The sequence below is a fragment of the Orcinus orca genome, chromosome 4, assembly GCF_937001465.1.
Source record: "Orcinus orca chromosome 4, mOrcOrc1.1, whole genome shotgun sequence".
Taxonomy (NCBI): Eukaryota; Metazoa; Chordata; class Mammalia; order Artiodactyla; family Delphinidae; genus Orcinus; species Orcinus orca.
The window spans coordinates 52,794,255-52,809,591 of NC_064562.1; the positions used below are offsets into that span (position 1 = coordinate 52,794,255).

Sequence of the window (15,337 nt, forward strand, 5' to 3'; positions counted from 1 at the left end):
ATGATGAAAAATAAATACTTAGGGGTCATTTGACAATAAGTATGTTTCACTGTCCCTCTACACATGTGTTTCTAAGCTCATCAAATTCAGCTATTTGTTCTCTGGCAAAGTTCAAATACAAAAAAATTGCAAGGGAATGAATTTTAGTATTTACTTCCCTGTACTCAAAAGTACTTCATAGCAGTCCCAGTGGGGTTAGAACAACAGCAAAGGAAAATCATGCCCCATTATACTCTCCACCTTCCCAAAAAAGGGGCACAACCAACAAACCCAAAATAATACAGAACCCCACTGAAGCACAGAGAATACTGTGGGCGCTCTCAAGTGACAGCCTTGCTGTCTTCCTAGCCAGGTCTCACAGGTACCCAGGCTTGGGAATCCAACAGCTTGAATTCCAATCTGAGATCCATCACTGAGTATTAGTTATCTAATCTGGTACAGCATGTACCTCTGGAAAATGACAAAGATGTCCATGATTAGCTTAGGACAAATAACCTTCTGGCACTAGGCGCTGATAACCCAAAGAAGAGTTAATGTGAACTACACTAAGAAAGTCACAAATTAAAGTAAAAGCTCCGTTCAAAAACGGTCCAGAAAAAGCTCACCAATAAAGAGGAAAGACAGTAGTAAGGCACTGTGATTAATGACAGGGCACTAAAGCAGACTCCAGTGACAGGAGTACTAGGGAGTTGGGAAGAAATTGAAAGCAGACCTGAAATCAGAAGGAGAAAGCTGATTTTAGGGAGAGCACATTACAGTCAGCTCACAGGTACAAATGGAACTCTGCTGATACTTCTCTCCCAGATTTAGGACTTTATAAAATCTCAGAGGCAAGTGGGTAAAACTTACCTTGGAAAGGTGACTAGCCAGACTATTCCCAGAGCAGAACAACAAGAAGGGATGAACCTTGTCCAAAGAACTTTGTCTGGTAGGCTTCTGAGATGGTAGTAAAAGCTATAACCTCTTCACTTTGAGAAGTTCACGAAGACTGCCTTGTACACACGTAATCACAACTCGAGAGAACCTGACTATGAGGCTAACCGGGTTGGTGGCAACAGATATTCCAATAATCTCACTGAGGGCAGATTACAAAAGGAGGAGTGCCAGAGCGAAAGCAAAGAACAACACGATTCTGTAAAACAGAGAATCCTAACAACTCAGGTGTTATTTTCTGAACACAGGAAAGGAATAAATCAAATGCTGTACTAAATGCACCTACGTCTAAGTGCTGTGAGTCACCCTTGTGCACAGCATGCAGCATTTAGACAGCTCTGAAAACAAAGCATGCCAAAAAATAAACCCTGACCTGTGACCTGGAAAAACTCAAGATGTTTACTAGAAATATTAAAAAATTATAGTGGAAATTGAATCTAAAGCAGTAGCTCCACTTTTTTTTTTTTTTTTCCCGGTACGAGGGCCTCTCACTGTTGTGGCCTTTCCCGTTGAGGAGCACAGGCTCTGGCCGCGCAGGCTCAGCGGCTATGGCTCACGGGCCCAGCCGCTCCGCGGCATGTGGGATCTTCCCGGACCAGGGCACGAACCCGTGTCCCCCGCATCGGCAGGTGGACTCTCAACCACTGCACCACCAGGGAAGCCCAGTAGCTCCACTTTTAGGCTATTTCTCCTATTCATGGCTAGTTTCCAACAGGTACTTAACTCTCCTATTCATGGCTAGTTTCCAACAGGTACTTAACTCTGAGTTAGAAAGATGGATGACTGCACATCTACAGTTTGCATTAAGCTTTTTTCTTTAAAGAAAAAAATAACATTGTTTCTTGATTATAGTAATATATCCTCTTGTAGAATATTTGGAAGACATAATGAAGTATGAAGACTATAAAAATCATCTGTAGTTCCACTATCCAGAGAAAAACACTTTTTTACATTTTTGGTACATTTCCTTTCACTTGTGTGTACGTGTACCTATATTTAAATCAAATTGTGGCAACTAAGACCCAACGCAGCAAAAAAAACTGTGACCACAGTGTATATGTGGCTTGGGAGACAGTTTTTAAAACTTACTATATTTTATTTTATTTTATTTATTTATTTTTTGCGGTATGTGGGCCTCTCACTGTTGCAGCCTCTCCCGTTGCGGAGCACAGGCTCCGGACGCGCAGGCTCAGCGGCCATGGCTCACGGGCCTAGCCGCTCCGCGGCATGTGGGATCTTCCCGGACCGGGGCACGAACCCGTGTCCCCTGCATTGGCAGGTTAATTCTTAACCACTGCGCCACAAGGAAGCCCATAAAACTTACTATATTTAAAAAAATACTCCCTGCCATTAAATATTCTTCCACAACACCATTATTAGTGTTTGTTGTATTGATGCTCTACAATTTATTGAACAATTTTCCTATTAGGTTATTTAAGTTGCATTTAAAGTTTTGCTGCTATAAATCATAATACAGTGATAAATATATATACCTATATATTTTGCCTTTATCTTTGATTATCTCCTTAGGATAGATATCTGGTAAAACAACTGGAACTTAATTTTTCAAGGCTCTTGGTTCACACCGATAAAGTGATTTCCAAAAAGGCTGTACCAATATATATCCTACTAGCAGAGCCCTATCTGAGCCTTCCCACACTTTCATCAGCACTGAATATTATTCATAGATATTTTAAACAACAACAACAAATTATTTGTTGTACTAAACTTCCATTTTTTTTTTTTGCGGTACGCGGGTCTCTCACTGTTGTGGCCTCTCCCGTAGCGGAGCACAGGCTCCAGACCCGCAGGCTCAGCGGCCATGGGTCACGGGCCCAGCCGCTCCACGGCATGTGGGATCTTCCCGGACCAGGGCACGAACCCGTGTCCCCTGCATCGGCAGGCGGACTCTCAACCACTGCGCCACCAGGGAAGCCCTAAACTTCCATTTTTGAAATAAGATACGATGAGTCTATAATATGAGATAAATGATTTTTAAAAATTTAAAATACCCAGAAACATAAGTTATGTGTAATGGAGGGAAGGTATTCCAATAATCTTTTCATAAACTTTTCTTTTAAGAATGATTATTTTCTGGGGTTATGAGGCATTAATGAGTTCACCTAAAGTGTGGTAGATAGCTACAATAAACAGTACACAGTAATATAAGGCCTTCTGAAGGATGCAAAAGTTTTACCCTAAAGAACTTTCTGTATAATCTCATAAAGTATGAATCACATAGGTTAAAATAAATCACTGGAGAATGATTTAAAGTGCATTCAATCAAGTGACACAGACAGTATCCAACGATTCAGGAGATGAAGGATATTGGACTTGTTGGAAAAGGTTCATTGATGAACCCTTTCCTAATTTAATGTCAGCACGGAGAATCTAAAGCGGGAATAGTATAACAACAAGAATAATCAGGGTTTTGGCAAAGTGCAGAATCACAGCCTGATTGAAATAGGTAAGCATTGAAAAGGAGTTTGAAAAAACATTTGATAAGTAAAATTACCCAAAAGAAGGGCATGGGAATAGTTAGCTAAAGAATAAGGATTCAATGTCGTTACTGTTTCAGACAATCCATAATCATGAACATTACTGCTACCACAAACAGCTTTCCACGTCATTTTGCACATCTACTTGAGAAACATTTTAAATTTAGCACATAAAGGTGCTGCCTGCCCACCAGGTCAGTTTCAGCAGTGTGCCATTTTTACTGTTTCGCAGCATCTGCACAACTATGTAAATATTTTTATGGGCTTTATAAAAACGGGTGGAAAGAGGAAAAAAAACCCCAAGTGGATAAAATGCTAAGGTATCCAATTGAATTGATGGCAATCAGCAAGCCTGCCCCAATTGGCATGCTTTTGGCCTCATTTGGATGCTCACTGACTGGACATAAGCTGGTCAATGCCACGTTCAATTGTGTACAAAACTACTGGAAATATGTCACCAGAGACTGGGAGGAAGATGTTCTTTATGACACACAGGTCTATTGTTGAATTGCGGTGTAGGTGAGCTGCATGTGGATTGGATGGAGGCTCCAACACTTACTACATCTCTGAATCTGTCAATTTGTAAAATGGGGATAACAGTACCTAGGCTCAAAGGGTTTTTGTAAGGATTAAATGAGATAATACATATATATTACTTAGAGGAAACAGTTCCTGGCGCAAAGTAGCTGCTCAATAAAACATAGCATCTCTTCTTGCTACACCACCACCACCACTACCACCTTTTCAGGAATATTCTACATTCAATATAAAGGCTGCCTGAAACAGGCTCTTGTACAAGAATGAAAAGTTTACTTTCTTGAAGACTCATTTGGCAATTTTATAAAGAATGAATCAGTATAGGAAGAGAAATGGTTTGGAGAAAAGCTAAAAGTAGGTGTAGGAATCTGGATGTGACATAATTAGATCCTGGTAGTTGAGGAAACTAAAATGAAAGACAAAATTAAGCTTCTGTTGTGGAACGGAGCACATAAATCCCTCTTTTATGGCCTAACACATACAGCACTATTTGTTTAATCATAGCAGAAAACTACAATAGCCAGATGCCTTAAATCTGGTTTATATAATTTCATACATATATATTTCATACATTGGCTCTGTACCATGGTACTGCAGTGATTGCCATTTTACTTGTTGAACTACCCTACTTCCCACTTGTCAATAAGCTCAGAAAATACGGAGGAGCGGGCTTATTCACTGTGCTGTACCTCAGGACCTAGCATAGTGTGGAGCATAAATTCTGATCTTATGATAAAAACTGTGTTTTTTAAACACTGCTTTTTTTCTTTGGGGGTTCTAACAGACCCTAAGGATTTTTCCCCTAGGAAAAAAAAAGCACAAATGTAAAATTTTACATATAATTTTTTGAATCATGGTTTCCAGATTTAGAAGCCCTGCACTAGACTGTAGTGAATTCATGCTATGAAGTTTCTTGGTAAACAGCCATTTGGCTTCCCCTGACAAAATGCCCACTGGGACAGGCACTTTTTTCATTAAAACATATGCAGGTCCCAAGCAGAATGGGGTTTTACTAGTGTGCAGTGATATTAATGAGTAAGAGTACGTTAGTAAATGTCAATGGAGTTATCTCAGCACCAGACACTTTCCACAGTCACCAGATAACAAACATTTTCCATTTCATCTTCAGGGGATTTTTCCTTGCTTGTTATATCAGTAGCATATTCCCTACTGAATGGAAAAACCTGATCCCAAATCTACACCCATACTGTCCTTTGGGAAGTGTGGTCACTCTAAGTGTTACCTGGCTTTGAATTCCATGTCCAGTTCCTAAGGAACAGGATTGTCCTTTAGCAACTAAGTAGTTCACACTTGTTTTACAGCAGCCTCTGACATCTTTGTTTCATCTCTTTTCTCTCTTTTCCTTGACTGTGAACTCATTGAGGGCAAGGGCCACCTATTTCTTAGTCTCTAGAACTGGACTTTGCATGAAGGGATGCCCAATAAATATTTCTGACCAACTGACAGACCAAAACACACTCCTTGCATGTGGTGCAGTATCATTACTACACTCACAGATGTTACATATAAGCTATCTCTTTATACATTACAGTATAAGTGCCAGATAGTCTAATGAACACTAAAGCAAAATGCAACTACCAGGGGAAAACTGCAGAGTTACGCAGTAACAGCACGTCTGAAGTCGGCCATCACATACAGTTCTCTCTAGTAACACTAAAATCAAAGACTTGAGCAGAGATTCTCTCCTCAATGTGCCTGCTCAATGTATCATTTCTTCGTAGTCTGCCTCTTATTATCTGTATTTGAGAAGGAAATTTTCTAAGTCAAAAAAAATAATTCAAAGCTTATAGCTGTCTTTATAACCAAATGGTATATTATAACTGTACTAAACCGATCATCTGCGTTTCACCTCTCAATGTCAGATTCCTCTTCTTTAAAAGAAGGTTAATAGGAAAAGAAGTATTTCTTGATAACTGCGTTTTATTTTTAACCGATTATTTTCTCGTTTATATGAATTTAAGCTACTAACCTTTAGTCTGTCTGGTAAACAACTAGTTTAGACTACTCCAGAAAGTTAGATATAAAAACAGAAATACACACTAAAACGGCAATAGATTTAAGAATGGGGCTTAAACTGTTGCAGCTCAAACCACTGCTCCATGAATAACTATTACACAAATAACTAAATTTATAGGGCACTTTACATTAAGTATCTCATTTAATCCTCCTAACCTACTATCTGGTAGGTACCAGTCCTAACTACTTGTTATACCCGAGCTTGGCCAGCTCACTATGTACTGTCTGAAACGTCCCCTCCAACCCCTACCCGCCACGGTGTCAGCCTGGTGATGGTCTAGTTATCACGCAAGGTTGAGCCCAGCCCAAGTGTCACTTACTGGATGAAGCCTTTGCTGAACCTTCTCCTTACAATTAAAGGTTTGGAGATTTGCTCCAGGTTTTTCAAAAAAAAGTGTATTAAAAGAAGTGAGAGAAAGATCACCTCCTTGACCACCAATAAGCACTGAAATAATTAAGTGAGTTTTTATTCCCACGTATTTAAGAGTTAAGCTAGGCAGAAATTCTAGGTCCAGGCCTACACTTTGGACAGCACAGTGAAGGAAGGAACTGTTTTCAGAAAACAAAAGTTGGAAACCGCAATGCTTGTAGTGCTGAGGCCACAAAGTTAGTCTATATTATCCTCTTAAGAGGATACATTATGCTTTTGCCCCCTTTCTCTTGTGGGAGTCAGAGGGCCCCAATGCAGGATTTGCGCGGTCAGATGTCTGAAGTATTCTATGAATACTCCTGTGCCTGGGCACCAGGTGCTCCATTTTGTCAACACAGTAAGATTCCCATTATCACTGGCCTGGTGATCACCACTTAAAGGTTAGTAGCTAAATTAAACTTAACAATTGTCACTAGCATCAATATTAAAGCAGACATTTCTTTGGTTCAAATGACTGTTTAGACATCCAGAGTTAGCCAGTGGAGCAAGGAAACAAAATCCCTGTATTTTATTTACCTGGTTTCCTAGATCACTAAACCTATAGATGTTTTCCTGGGTCTGGACTTTCTTTTATTACTTCTAGTGCTAATCATTTGAAATTGTTTCTTCTTTTACCCAATTTAAGGCAGAATTCCAAAATTCATTTGTTAGCATTTCTCTATTTTCCTCCACACCCTCCAGAGTTGACTCTAAGGTGTTGGGAACTTCCTATTTGTCTGTTTCCCTTAATCTAAGGATGTGCCACTTAAGCTTAGGTTGCAGCCCTCATACATTTTCCATCACAGAGTTCTCCATATTGAATTTAAACAGTACCACTACAAATGCTTATGTGAACCAAACAGCTCACTTTTGTTCACTCACAGGAATCTTGCTCAAAAAACAAATATGTATTCAAATTATTAAATTTGTTAAAAGTTATTTTGAGACACTGACACATTAAATTTTATAATTAAGGGAATATTTGATATCACATGACTCTCAAAATGAATATATTTTAAAACAAAATATGCAAATTGAGGCATTTGCTAAAAGACTTCTTGGTAGCCTTCTAAAAATGTATTTTTCTTCCCTAAAGATTTTTAAAGCTTTGGAGGCTGTTCTTAACAGTACTGGCATTGTATGCAGTTCTAGCTGATGTCCTCTAACCCCTGTGTACATTCTGAAACTTAGAGCCAAAGGAAGCTGTCCAGCTGACAAATCAATTGTTAAAAGATGCAAAGGGCCTTAAAAACTACTTAAACATTGCCCTTAAAGACACACCCAAATGAATGCTTTGTGTTGTGATGTTAACCCTCTCTAAAAGTGTCTAACTGGGAAAATAAAATCCTTTTCAGACACAAAGAGTGAAATCTGAGTCATGATAAGATTGCAATGACACTAGGTCAAGGGAAAGGAATCACTTTTCCTAACCCAATTGCTAAGTGCAATTCACCTTGTGCCCTCTATCCTGCAGTATGTCTAAATATTAGGCAGATTTTATGAAGAATTTATTCTCATACGTGAGCATTTCTGTCTTCATTATTTTAAGGGTAGAGAATAAACACTAGCTAAGAGGTCACTACATAAAAATACAAAACAATTTGACTCAAATTATGACTCATGTTAATTCTCTTTCTTACTGTACTAAGAGAATTTAGGGGTAGAAGATGAAACGCTCTCACAATTTAGAAAAGGTTCTGGGAGAAAGTCACAAGTCAAGAACCACAAAGGTCTCAAAGGTACTGACAGTGGAAATTTCAAATGGGTCATCATAGATACCACAAATAACTTATAAAAAGCAATGGCCAATAGGTTCCATGGGAAGGAATTACCTTATCAATCATGCCTTTTTAAGGCATTGTGCTTTTTTAAGACACCATATTCATTAAATAAGCACTGAATGGAAAACTGCTTTCTCATCTAACCTTATAATCTATATTATTAAAGAAAAAAATGTTTGACCAAATATTTTCTAGATATCATAGCCTGTTTAACATTATATCCTGATGATAGGATACCCTTCATGAGCCTTTCAACTATATCATGTACAACCCTATAATTATGGTCATGCTTTTTTATCTCTATTAAGAATCACTACAATTTCTATAATATTTTAGCATCTAATCAGAATTAATAGCTTTTTCATTGTTGATTAGGGTCAGATGTGATAAGTGACCTCAAATGTTCTTTTTAGAGGCTTCAAGACAAAGAACTCTAAACAAGCACCAGCATCTTTTGAAAGGATACCTCAGGGGGCAGGGAAAAATTATTTTTCCCAGTAAAGTAGAGAACGGGAGCTGGTGGTAGGTAAGGATGAAAGGTTTTCAGGCTTGTTAATAGTTTACAGCATGGGTTCTTCCTGCCTTTCCCTGACCCTCCCAGCCCGAGTAACAATGGGGATGCTGGTGAGATACTAGTGGATGGGTTCTAACCATACCTTCGTGGGTAGGCTCTGGGTCAGGTGTAAGTGAGATGTCATCCAGCTCTCGCAGGCAGAGCCATTCTCCATCCATAGACACTCGGAATTTGCAAAGGTAGATGGTCTCCATAGCAGCCTGTGTGATCTTGTCAGTGGTGGGGGTCGGCATATCGGTGGGAGGCGTCAGAGCCGACATGATGACTCAGCTGGGACCACAACACACACACACACACACACACACACACACACACACACCGCACAAAAATAAAGCCTCCTCAACAAAAACCCCCAATCCAAAGCTCTGCAACAAAGCTCTCAAGAAACGGTTGGGGGAGGTTAAAAAAAACACACCTTATGGTTTAAGAACTAACTGTTCAAGATAAACAATTCTACCCTATCTCTTCTCATAGACAGCTCCTACCACCTAGCAAAATAAGATGATGCTTGTCTTCTTCCAGCTTCTCTCTTGTTATCTTCCCTTCCCTACCTCCTTCTTTTTCAGCTGAGCCAGAGGCTTGAAATCCTGCACAGCCGATGCTACCTTAGCTGGCTTTGAAAAACTGGCCTCTGTATGAGTAAGTGAAAAATCCTCCTTCTCTGTGCAGGAAAAAAAAAAAGTACAAAAGAAAAAAAACCGAACAAAAAATAAACCAATATTTTCGATTTAGCTTAAAAAAAAAAATCCTGAACTGCAGAAATCACTTCCAGGATCTGCTCAGAGGAGCTGGGATGCTGAGTTCTAATAGGATTGGTCGTGCGCAGTAAGCAGGGTGTTGACCAAAATGGCTGACTAATGAACTGAACTGAAAATTCAGGCTCATGTGACCAGCTGCTCTGAACGTAGGGCGAGCAATTCCCAGGATGCTTTATAGATGCTGCTGATGCAGGGAGAGCAATTAGGCTGCTAGCTCTCATCCTGCACAACCCACTTCCAGACTATGCTAGTCAAACTGTGATCAGACATAACACAATGCACATATCCTCATCAATTCCCCTCTCTGTGGGATAAAAGGGCTGGATAACAGGAAGACAGTTAATACTGGGTAATACTGCACAGCAAAGATGGTAAAAGAGGTAGTTAGATTACTTTAACAAGCACATAATTCACCTCTTTTTTCCTTATATACTTAGCTATCAAAATTCTTTGCTCTGCTAAAGGTGGTGTTTTAAGAAAAACTAAAGCAGATTTTCCATTTAAATACCATACTCTCAGGCATTCATAATTTCCTTCTCTAAAGTACGAAGACCTAACTTTGTAGACAGGACAGAAGTGCAAGAAAAAAAACCTTGAAGTGAAAAAAGTAAAATCCTTCCTGATTAATGGCAATTTCCCCCTCCCCTTCTGATATTGCTGTATTTACCAAGTTTCTGCATTAGATTATTTTCTAGTACCTTAAAAATTCTCCCATCTTGGAACATGCTAAGGGCACATTATCCAGTTCTTTTAAACCAATCTACCAGTTTACCCACCCACCCACGTATCTATACTATCCAAGGAGACCATTATGCCTTGGTAGCAAGAAGTTAGGTACTTGCTTTCTGAGCTACATAAATAACAAGGAGATAAGGGATGACAAAGATTTTCTTTGAAAATGTTTTGGACGATTGAAAACAAGTTTTTGTTTGTTTGTTTTTTGTTTGTTTTTACTTAAGGGTCTGGTTTTTAGGAGGAGCACAAAACTTCAAGAAATATGTCCCAAGATGATTTATTGTGTTCTAGGATTTCTTATCAGAGGGTTATCTAAAAACTGAAAGAAAAATTTCTCCTTGAGTATTATTATAATTTTTAAAAATATTTTTTCATTTTTGTATGCGTTAGGTCTTCGTTGCTGTGCACGGGCTTTCTCTAGTTGCGGCGAGCAGGGGCTACTCTTCGTTGCAGTGCGCAGGCTTCTATTTGTGGTAGCTTCTCTTGTTGCAGAGCACAGGCACTACGTGCGCGGGCTTCAATAGTTGTGGTGTGTGGGCTCAGTAGTTGTGGTGCACGGGCTTAGTTGCTCTGTGGCATGTGGGATCTTCCCAGACCAGGGCTCGAACCTGTGTCCCCTGCACTGGCAGGTGGATTCTTAACCACTGCGCCACCAGGGAAGCCCAAGTATTTTATATATATATATATATATATACACACACACACATACATACATACATATAAATAACTGAATCACTTTGCTGTATACCTGAAACTAACACAACATTGTAAATAACTATAATTCAATAAAACAAATTTTTTTTAAGTAAATGAAAAGGAAAGCCATACTGGAATAAAGTGTTTACAGCAAATACAAAAAAATTCATAAATGCTTTCATCCTAATTTGAGATTCAACTCAAAGAAAAAATGCTGAGAACCAGATTCTGTAGGTAAACAGGTATTTTCATATTGTTAGAGGGAAGGCAATCTGGTACAATGTAAGAATATATATACGTATATGCTTATTTATAATTAGGAAGAACATCAGCAAGTTACTAAGGAAAATAAAATTTTCCAACTAGGTTTATTCATTTCTATTTAAATCTCTTCCAACATTATTCTACATCTGGACCAGAGCTATTCATTCATTCATTCATTCAGTAAATATTCACTGAGAGTACTCCATGTGCCAGGCACTGGGCATGCAGCTTAAGACAAGATCACTTCTTCAAGGAAGCAGAGTTTACATATCCAAATACTGAATATAAGTCTTTATTTAACACATTCACATTTAATTACAGTGCAATCCCTTTCTAGCCAGACATCTTTATAGATTAAAACTTAAAGGGAGATAGTTTATAGTTTCACTTTAAGCCATGTAATACTTCAAAACGCCGTTAAGCAGTCATTAAAATCTTTAAAATTACACTGAATAGTTCCTGGAACCACAATACCAAAGAGCCCTGGCTATCTGTACATATGACATCAAGACTCTAGGTCACTGATACATTCTTAAAATATAGAACTGTGAATATGTGAATTAATCTGAATGCTCTGGGATTGCCTGTGTCCACCAACATCTGAATTCAGCCTGTCACAAACCATGATGGACAATCTTCCCACCAACCAAACAATAAGCATTTATTTAACCCTGAACAGGAGATCTGGATTGATTATAACGTACCAGCAAAACAAAAACATCTAGGTCAATAAGCACAGAAACTTGATTAACATTCCTTCCAAAGGTCCTCTCCAGGTAGACATAAGGAAGGAAGCCCAAAGCAACTAAAACTTCTGCCAAGGAGAGAAAAACCTGTCTGCACTGGTTACCCTTGAGTTTCCCATACCTATCAGTTTGAGGGGGTATTAGCAGTTATTTCAGAAATAAGAACTGTGGGTGGGCAGGAAAACCTGTACTTTTACCCAGTTATACCTGTTTGCAGGTAACCACTCTTGAGTCTTCAACATGACAGTTACTCATTGTTCTGTTCATAAGCAATGAACTTACTATGAAAACACACACTAAATAGAGGACTAATAAAAATAATTTTAAATATTGCTTGGTAATGTTTTTACTATGTAAACATATTAGCTTAGAACATAAGGGAAATATTAAGTCATCAGTAAGACATACAAACCTTGAACTTTTTTTTCATAATCTTTTCTCATAAACACACTAATTATAAGCTGCATTGAACTATTTTCTCATTTGATTCCACTTGAGAATAACAGCATATATTTGTAAAAGAGTTGTGAGGAGGTCTGGGGTACAGTTTGTGGCCCTAAAACAGAATTAACAAGGCTATGTGAAGTTCAAATCCAAGATAATGATCTGAACAATACTATGTTCTAACTGCTCACCCAGCATGAATTTTCCACATTATGGTTGATTCAAAGCAAATGAGATTCACTTTTCAAAGTTAGTAGTTACATTCCTTTAAAGTATATTTACTCAGCTACTATTATAAGACAAAGGCTGATTTGTCACACCCAATGTCCCTGTTATACGATGTGGAAAAATTATTACTACTTAAGGTAGCTACCATTTATTGAATTTTTATTTTCTGTTAGGTGCTCTGTAAATATCATATCAAATCCTCACAAGAATCCTGCAAAGTTGGGACTTTCCTGGTGGCGCAGTGGTTAAGAATCCGTCTGCCAATGCAGGGGACACGGGTTCGAGCCCTGGTCCGGGAAGATCCCACATGCCGAGGAGCAACTAAGCCCGTGCACCACAACTACTGAGCCTGCGGTCTGGATCCCGCAAGCCACAACTACTGAAGCCCGCGCGCCTAGAGCCCGTGCTCCGCAACGAGAAGCCACCGCAATGAGAAACCCGTGCACCGCAACAAAGAGTAGCCCCTGCTCGCCGCAACTAGAGAAAGCCTGTGCACAGCAACGAAGACCCAATGCAGCCAAAAAAAAAAAAAAAAAAAAAAATCCTACAAAGTAGGTATTGATATTCCCTCTTTACATTCAAGGAAACCAAAGTTAAGCCACATAACTGGCCCAAGATCACACAATTAGCAAGTGGCAGAACCAGGATCCCCAGCTGCTTCTAGAATGCCCATGAAGTCCATTTTTTCTTCTATACTTTGCAGCTTCAGCACTCCACCCCAAGGATTAAACTTTACTCAGGGAAAATAAAGGAAAACAAAACAAAAGCAAAAACAAAGTAACACAGGCAAGGTCCTCTTGAAATTTCCTAAACAGTTATTTCAACAAAGTTAAGATTTGAAGCAGAGAAAAAATTTAACCGCTTTCATACTTTACACCTTAATGTTTCACAAACCATATATTCCACTTAGTCACCCTTATACATCTAGTTTACGTTTTTAATAAGTGGGCATTTTCTTTTCTTTCTTTCTTTTTTTTTTTTGGCCAAGCAGCAAGGCTTGCAGGATCTTAGCTCGCTGACCAGGGATCAAACCCAGGTCCCAGCAGTGAAAGTGCTGCATCCTAACCATTGAGCACAGGGAATTCCCAAGTGGGCATTTTCTGAGAAGCTGAGAATCCAGCATGTATCTTTCTGCTTGTGCTGGCGAAGGGTAAACCAGATTCTTCCTGACTATTGTGAAGGATGTCACTTGCTTAACTGTACCATTGAAAAAACCATCTTACCGAGTTCCCGCCACATTTACTTATCCGGGTGGACATATTAAGAACACCTGATACATCCAGAAGTGTTAAAAGATAAATGAAGTGGGGGGGAACGATTTTCTAAAATGACTCATTTCAGAAATTCTTTAAATAACAAACTTCGATGCCTAATTTTAATTCTTAAAAAAAAATCACCAATACCCATGAAACCATTGCCCAACTGGAGAAACAGACCAGTGTCTTTCATTTACGTGCTCCTTCTCTGTTCTGAATTCCTGCCTCCCCTTTTGAGGCAGCTACTTCTGAATTTTGTGTAAATCACTGTCTTATTTTAGAAATATTACAAATACACGGATGCCTAAATAATATTTTAGCTTGTTTTTTTTTTTTAACTGTAGCGAAAAGGGTTTGATACTGTATATAACCTAAGCCTTTCACTCAAAACTGCATTTTCTAAGACTTATCCACATTGTAGTGTGTAGCTTGTACTTTACCCTTTGGGCTGCTGTGTTACAAGGTAACAGTCCATTGTATGTATAAACAATTTTTGATCTATTTTCATGCTGGTGAGCATTTGGGTTATTTCTAATTTTTTCGTTTTAAATGATATTATTTAGATACTTTTCAGAAATAGATTTCTGGTAGGTATGCCAATTCTTCTTCAACAGGTTTGAGGGTAAAAGACCACTTCACTTACTTCTTTTACAGTTAGCTGACTCCTCCTATTACTTAGTTCCTATTCTGCACACAATAGTGCTTCTTAAAATTTGTCAACTTGTGCAACTACATCAATTTGTAAAACTCACAAGTTCTGTTACCCAAGGCTTCCTGGGTCACCGTTTTACAATTTAAGAAGAAAAGTCTCATCCCCTCCCCCCAAGTTCACTAGTTGCTGTTAGCACAAAAGGGTTCCCTTGATGAATTACCATCATGATGCCATCTGGGAAAGCCCAGATGTTTCTGCTAAATTATAAGATTATTCAATTGAAAGATCATGACTTTGTCACATGCTCCAGTCCTCCCTCTCACTTCCTTCCCTCCCCCACACAAAGATCTATTATATCCTCCTCTAATGTTGAGATTGCTACAAGTTTAGGTTTATATACTTGGCAGGCTCAGTATTACTTTGTAGATATTCCAAGGAAGATAATATATACTACGAGTATACCTGAGAAGCTGAGTTATGGTTGCTAAAAACACCACCAGGACTATTACATTGCATAATATTTTTCTTGTAAAATTAACCAGCATAAGACTGAAAATAACTCCTACCTTAATAACTAAAATGGATCTCATGGCTACGTGGCAGTAGGTAATAATTTACAGATGTAAAGCTACCAACTACTTAGTAGACAATCTTGGGAAACTTATCCTCCTCTTGTCTCAATTTATTCAGCTATAAACATGGAACTAAATAACTAGCTTCACAAAGATCACAGGCTCCATGAGAAGAACTCTGCCTGTTTTACACACCATTACACACTTGCTTAAAATA

General features: G+C 38.7%; 1 protein-coding gene across 11 annotated transcripts in view; it reads right to left on the minus strand.

The window, feature by feature from the left end:
* The window catches only part of RUFY3 (RUN and FYVE domain containing 3), an 84,869-nt gene that overhangs the window by 59,577 nt on the left and 9,955 nt on the right, over positions 1-15,337 (minus strand). The window contains exon 1 of one of the 11 annotated variants that reach the window (XM_033412511.2): positions 8,852-10,875. The exons of 7 other annotated variants lie outside the window; for them this stretch is intronic. In XM_033412511.2, coding sequence (XP_033268402.1) covers positions 8,852-9,029 — 178 coding nt within the window. In that variant the 5' untranslated portion in view covers positions 9,030-10,875. Of the gene's footprint in view, positions 1-8,851; positions 10,876-15,337 lie in introns of those variants that run through there. 3 more of the 11 variants (XM_004283574.3, XM_004283577.4, XM_004283578.4) reach the window with 3 other exon arrangements.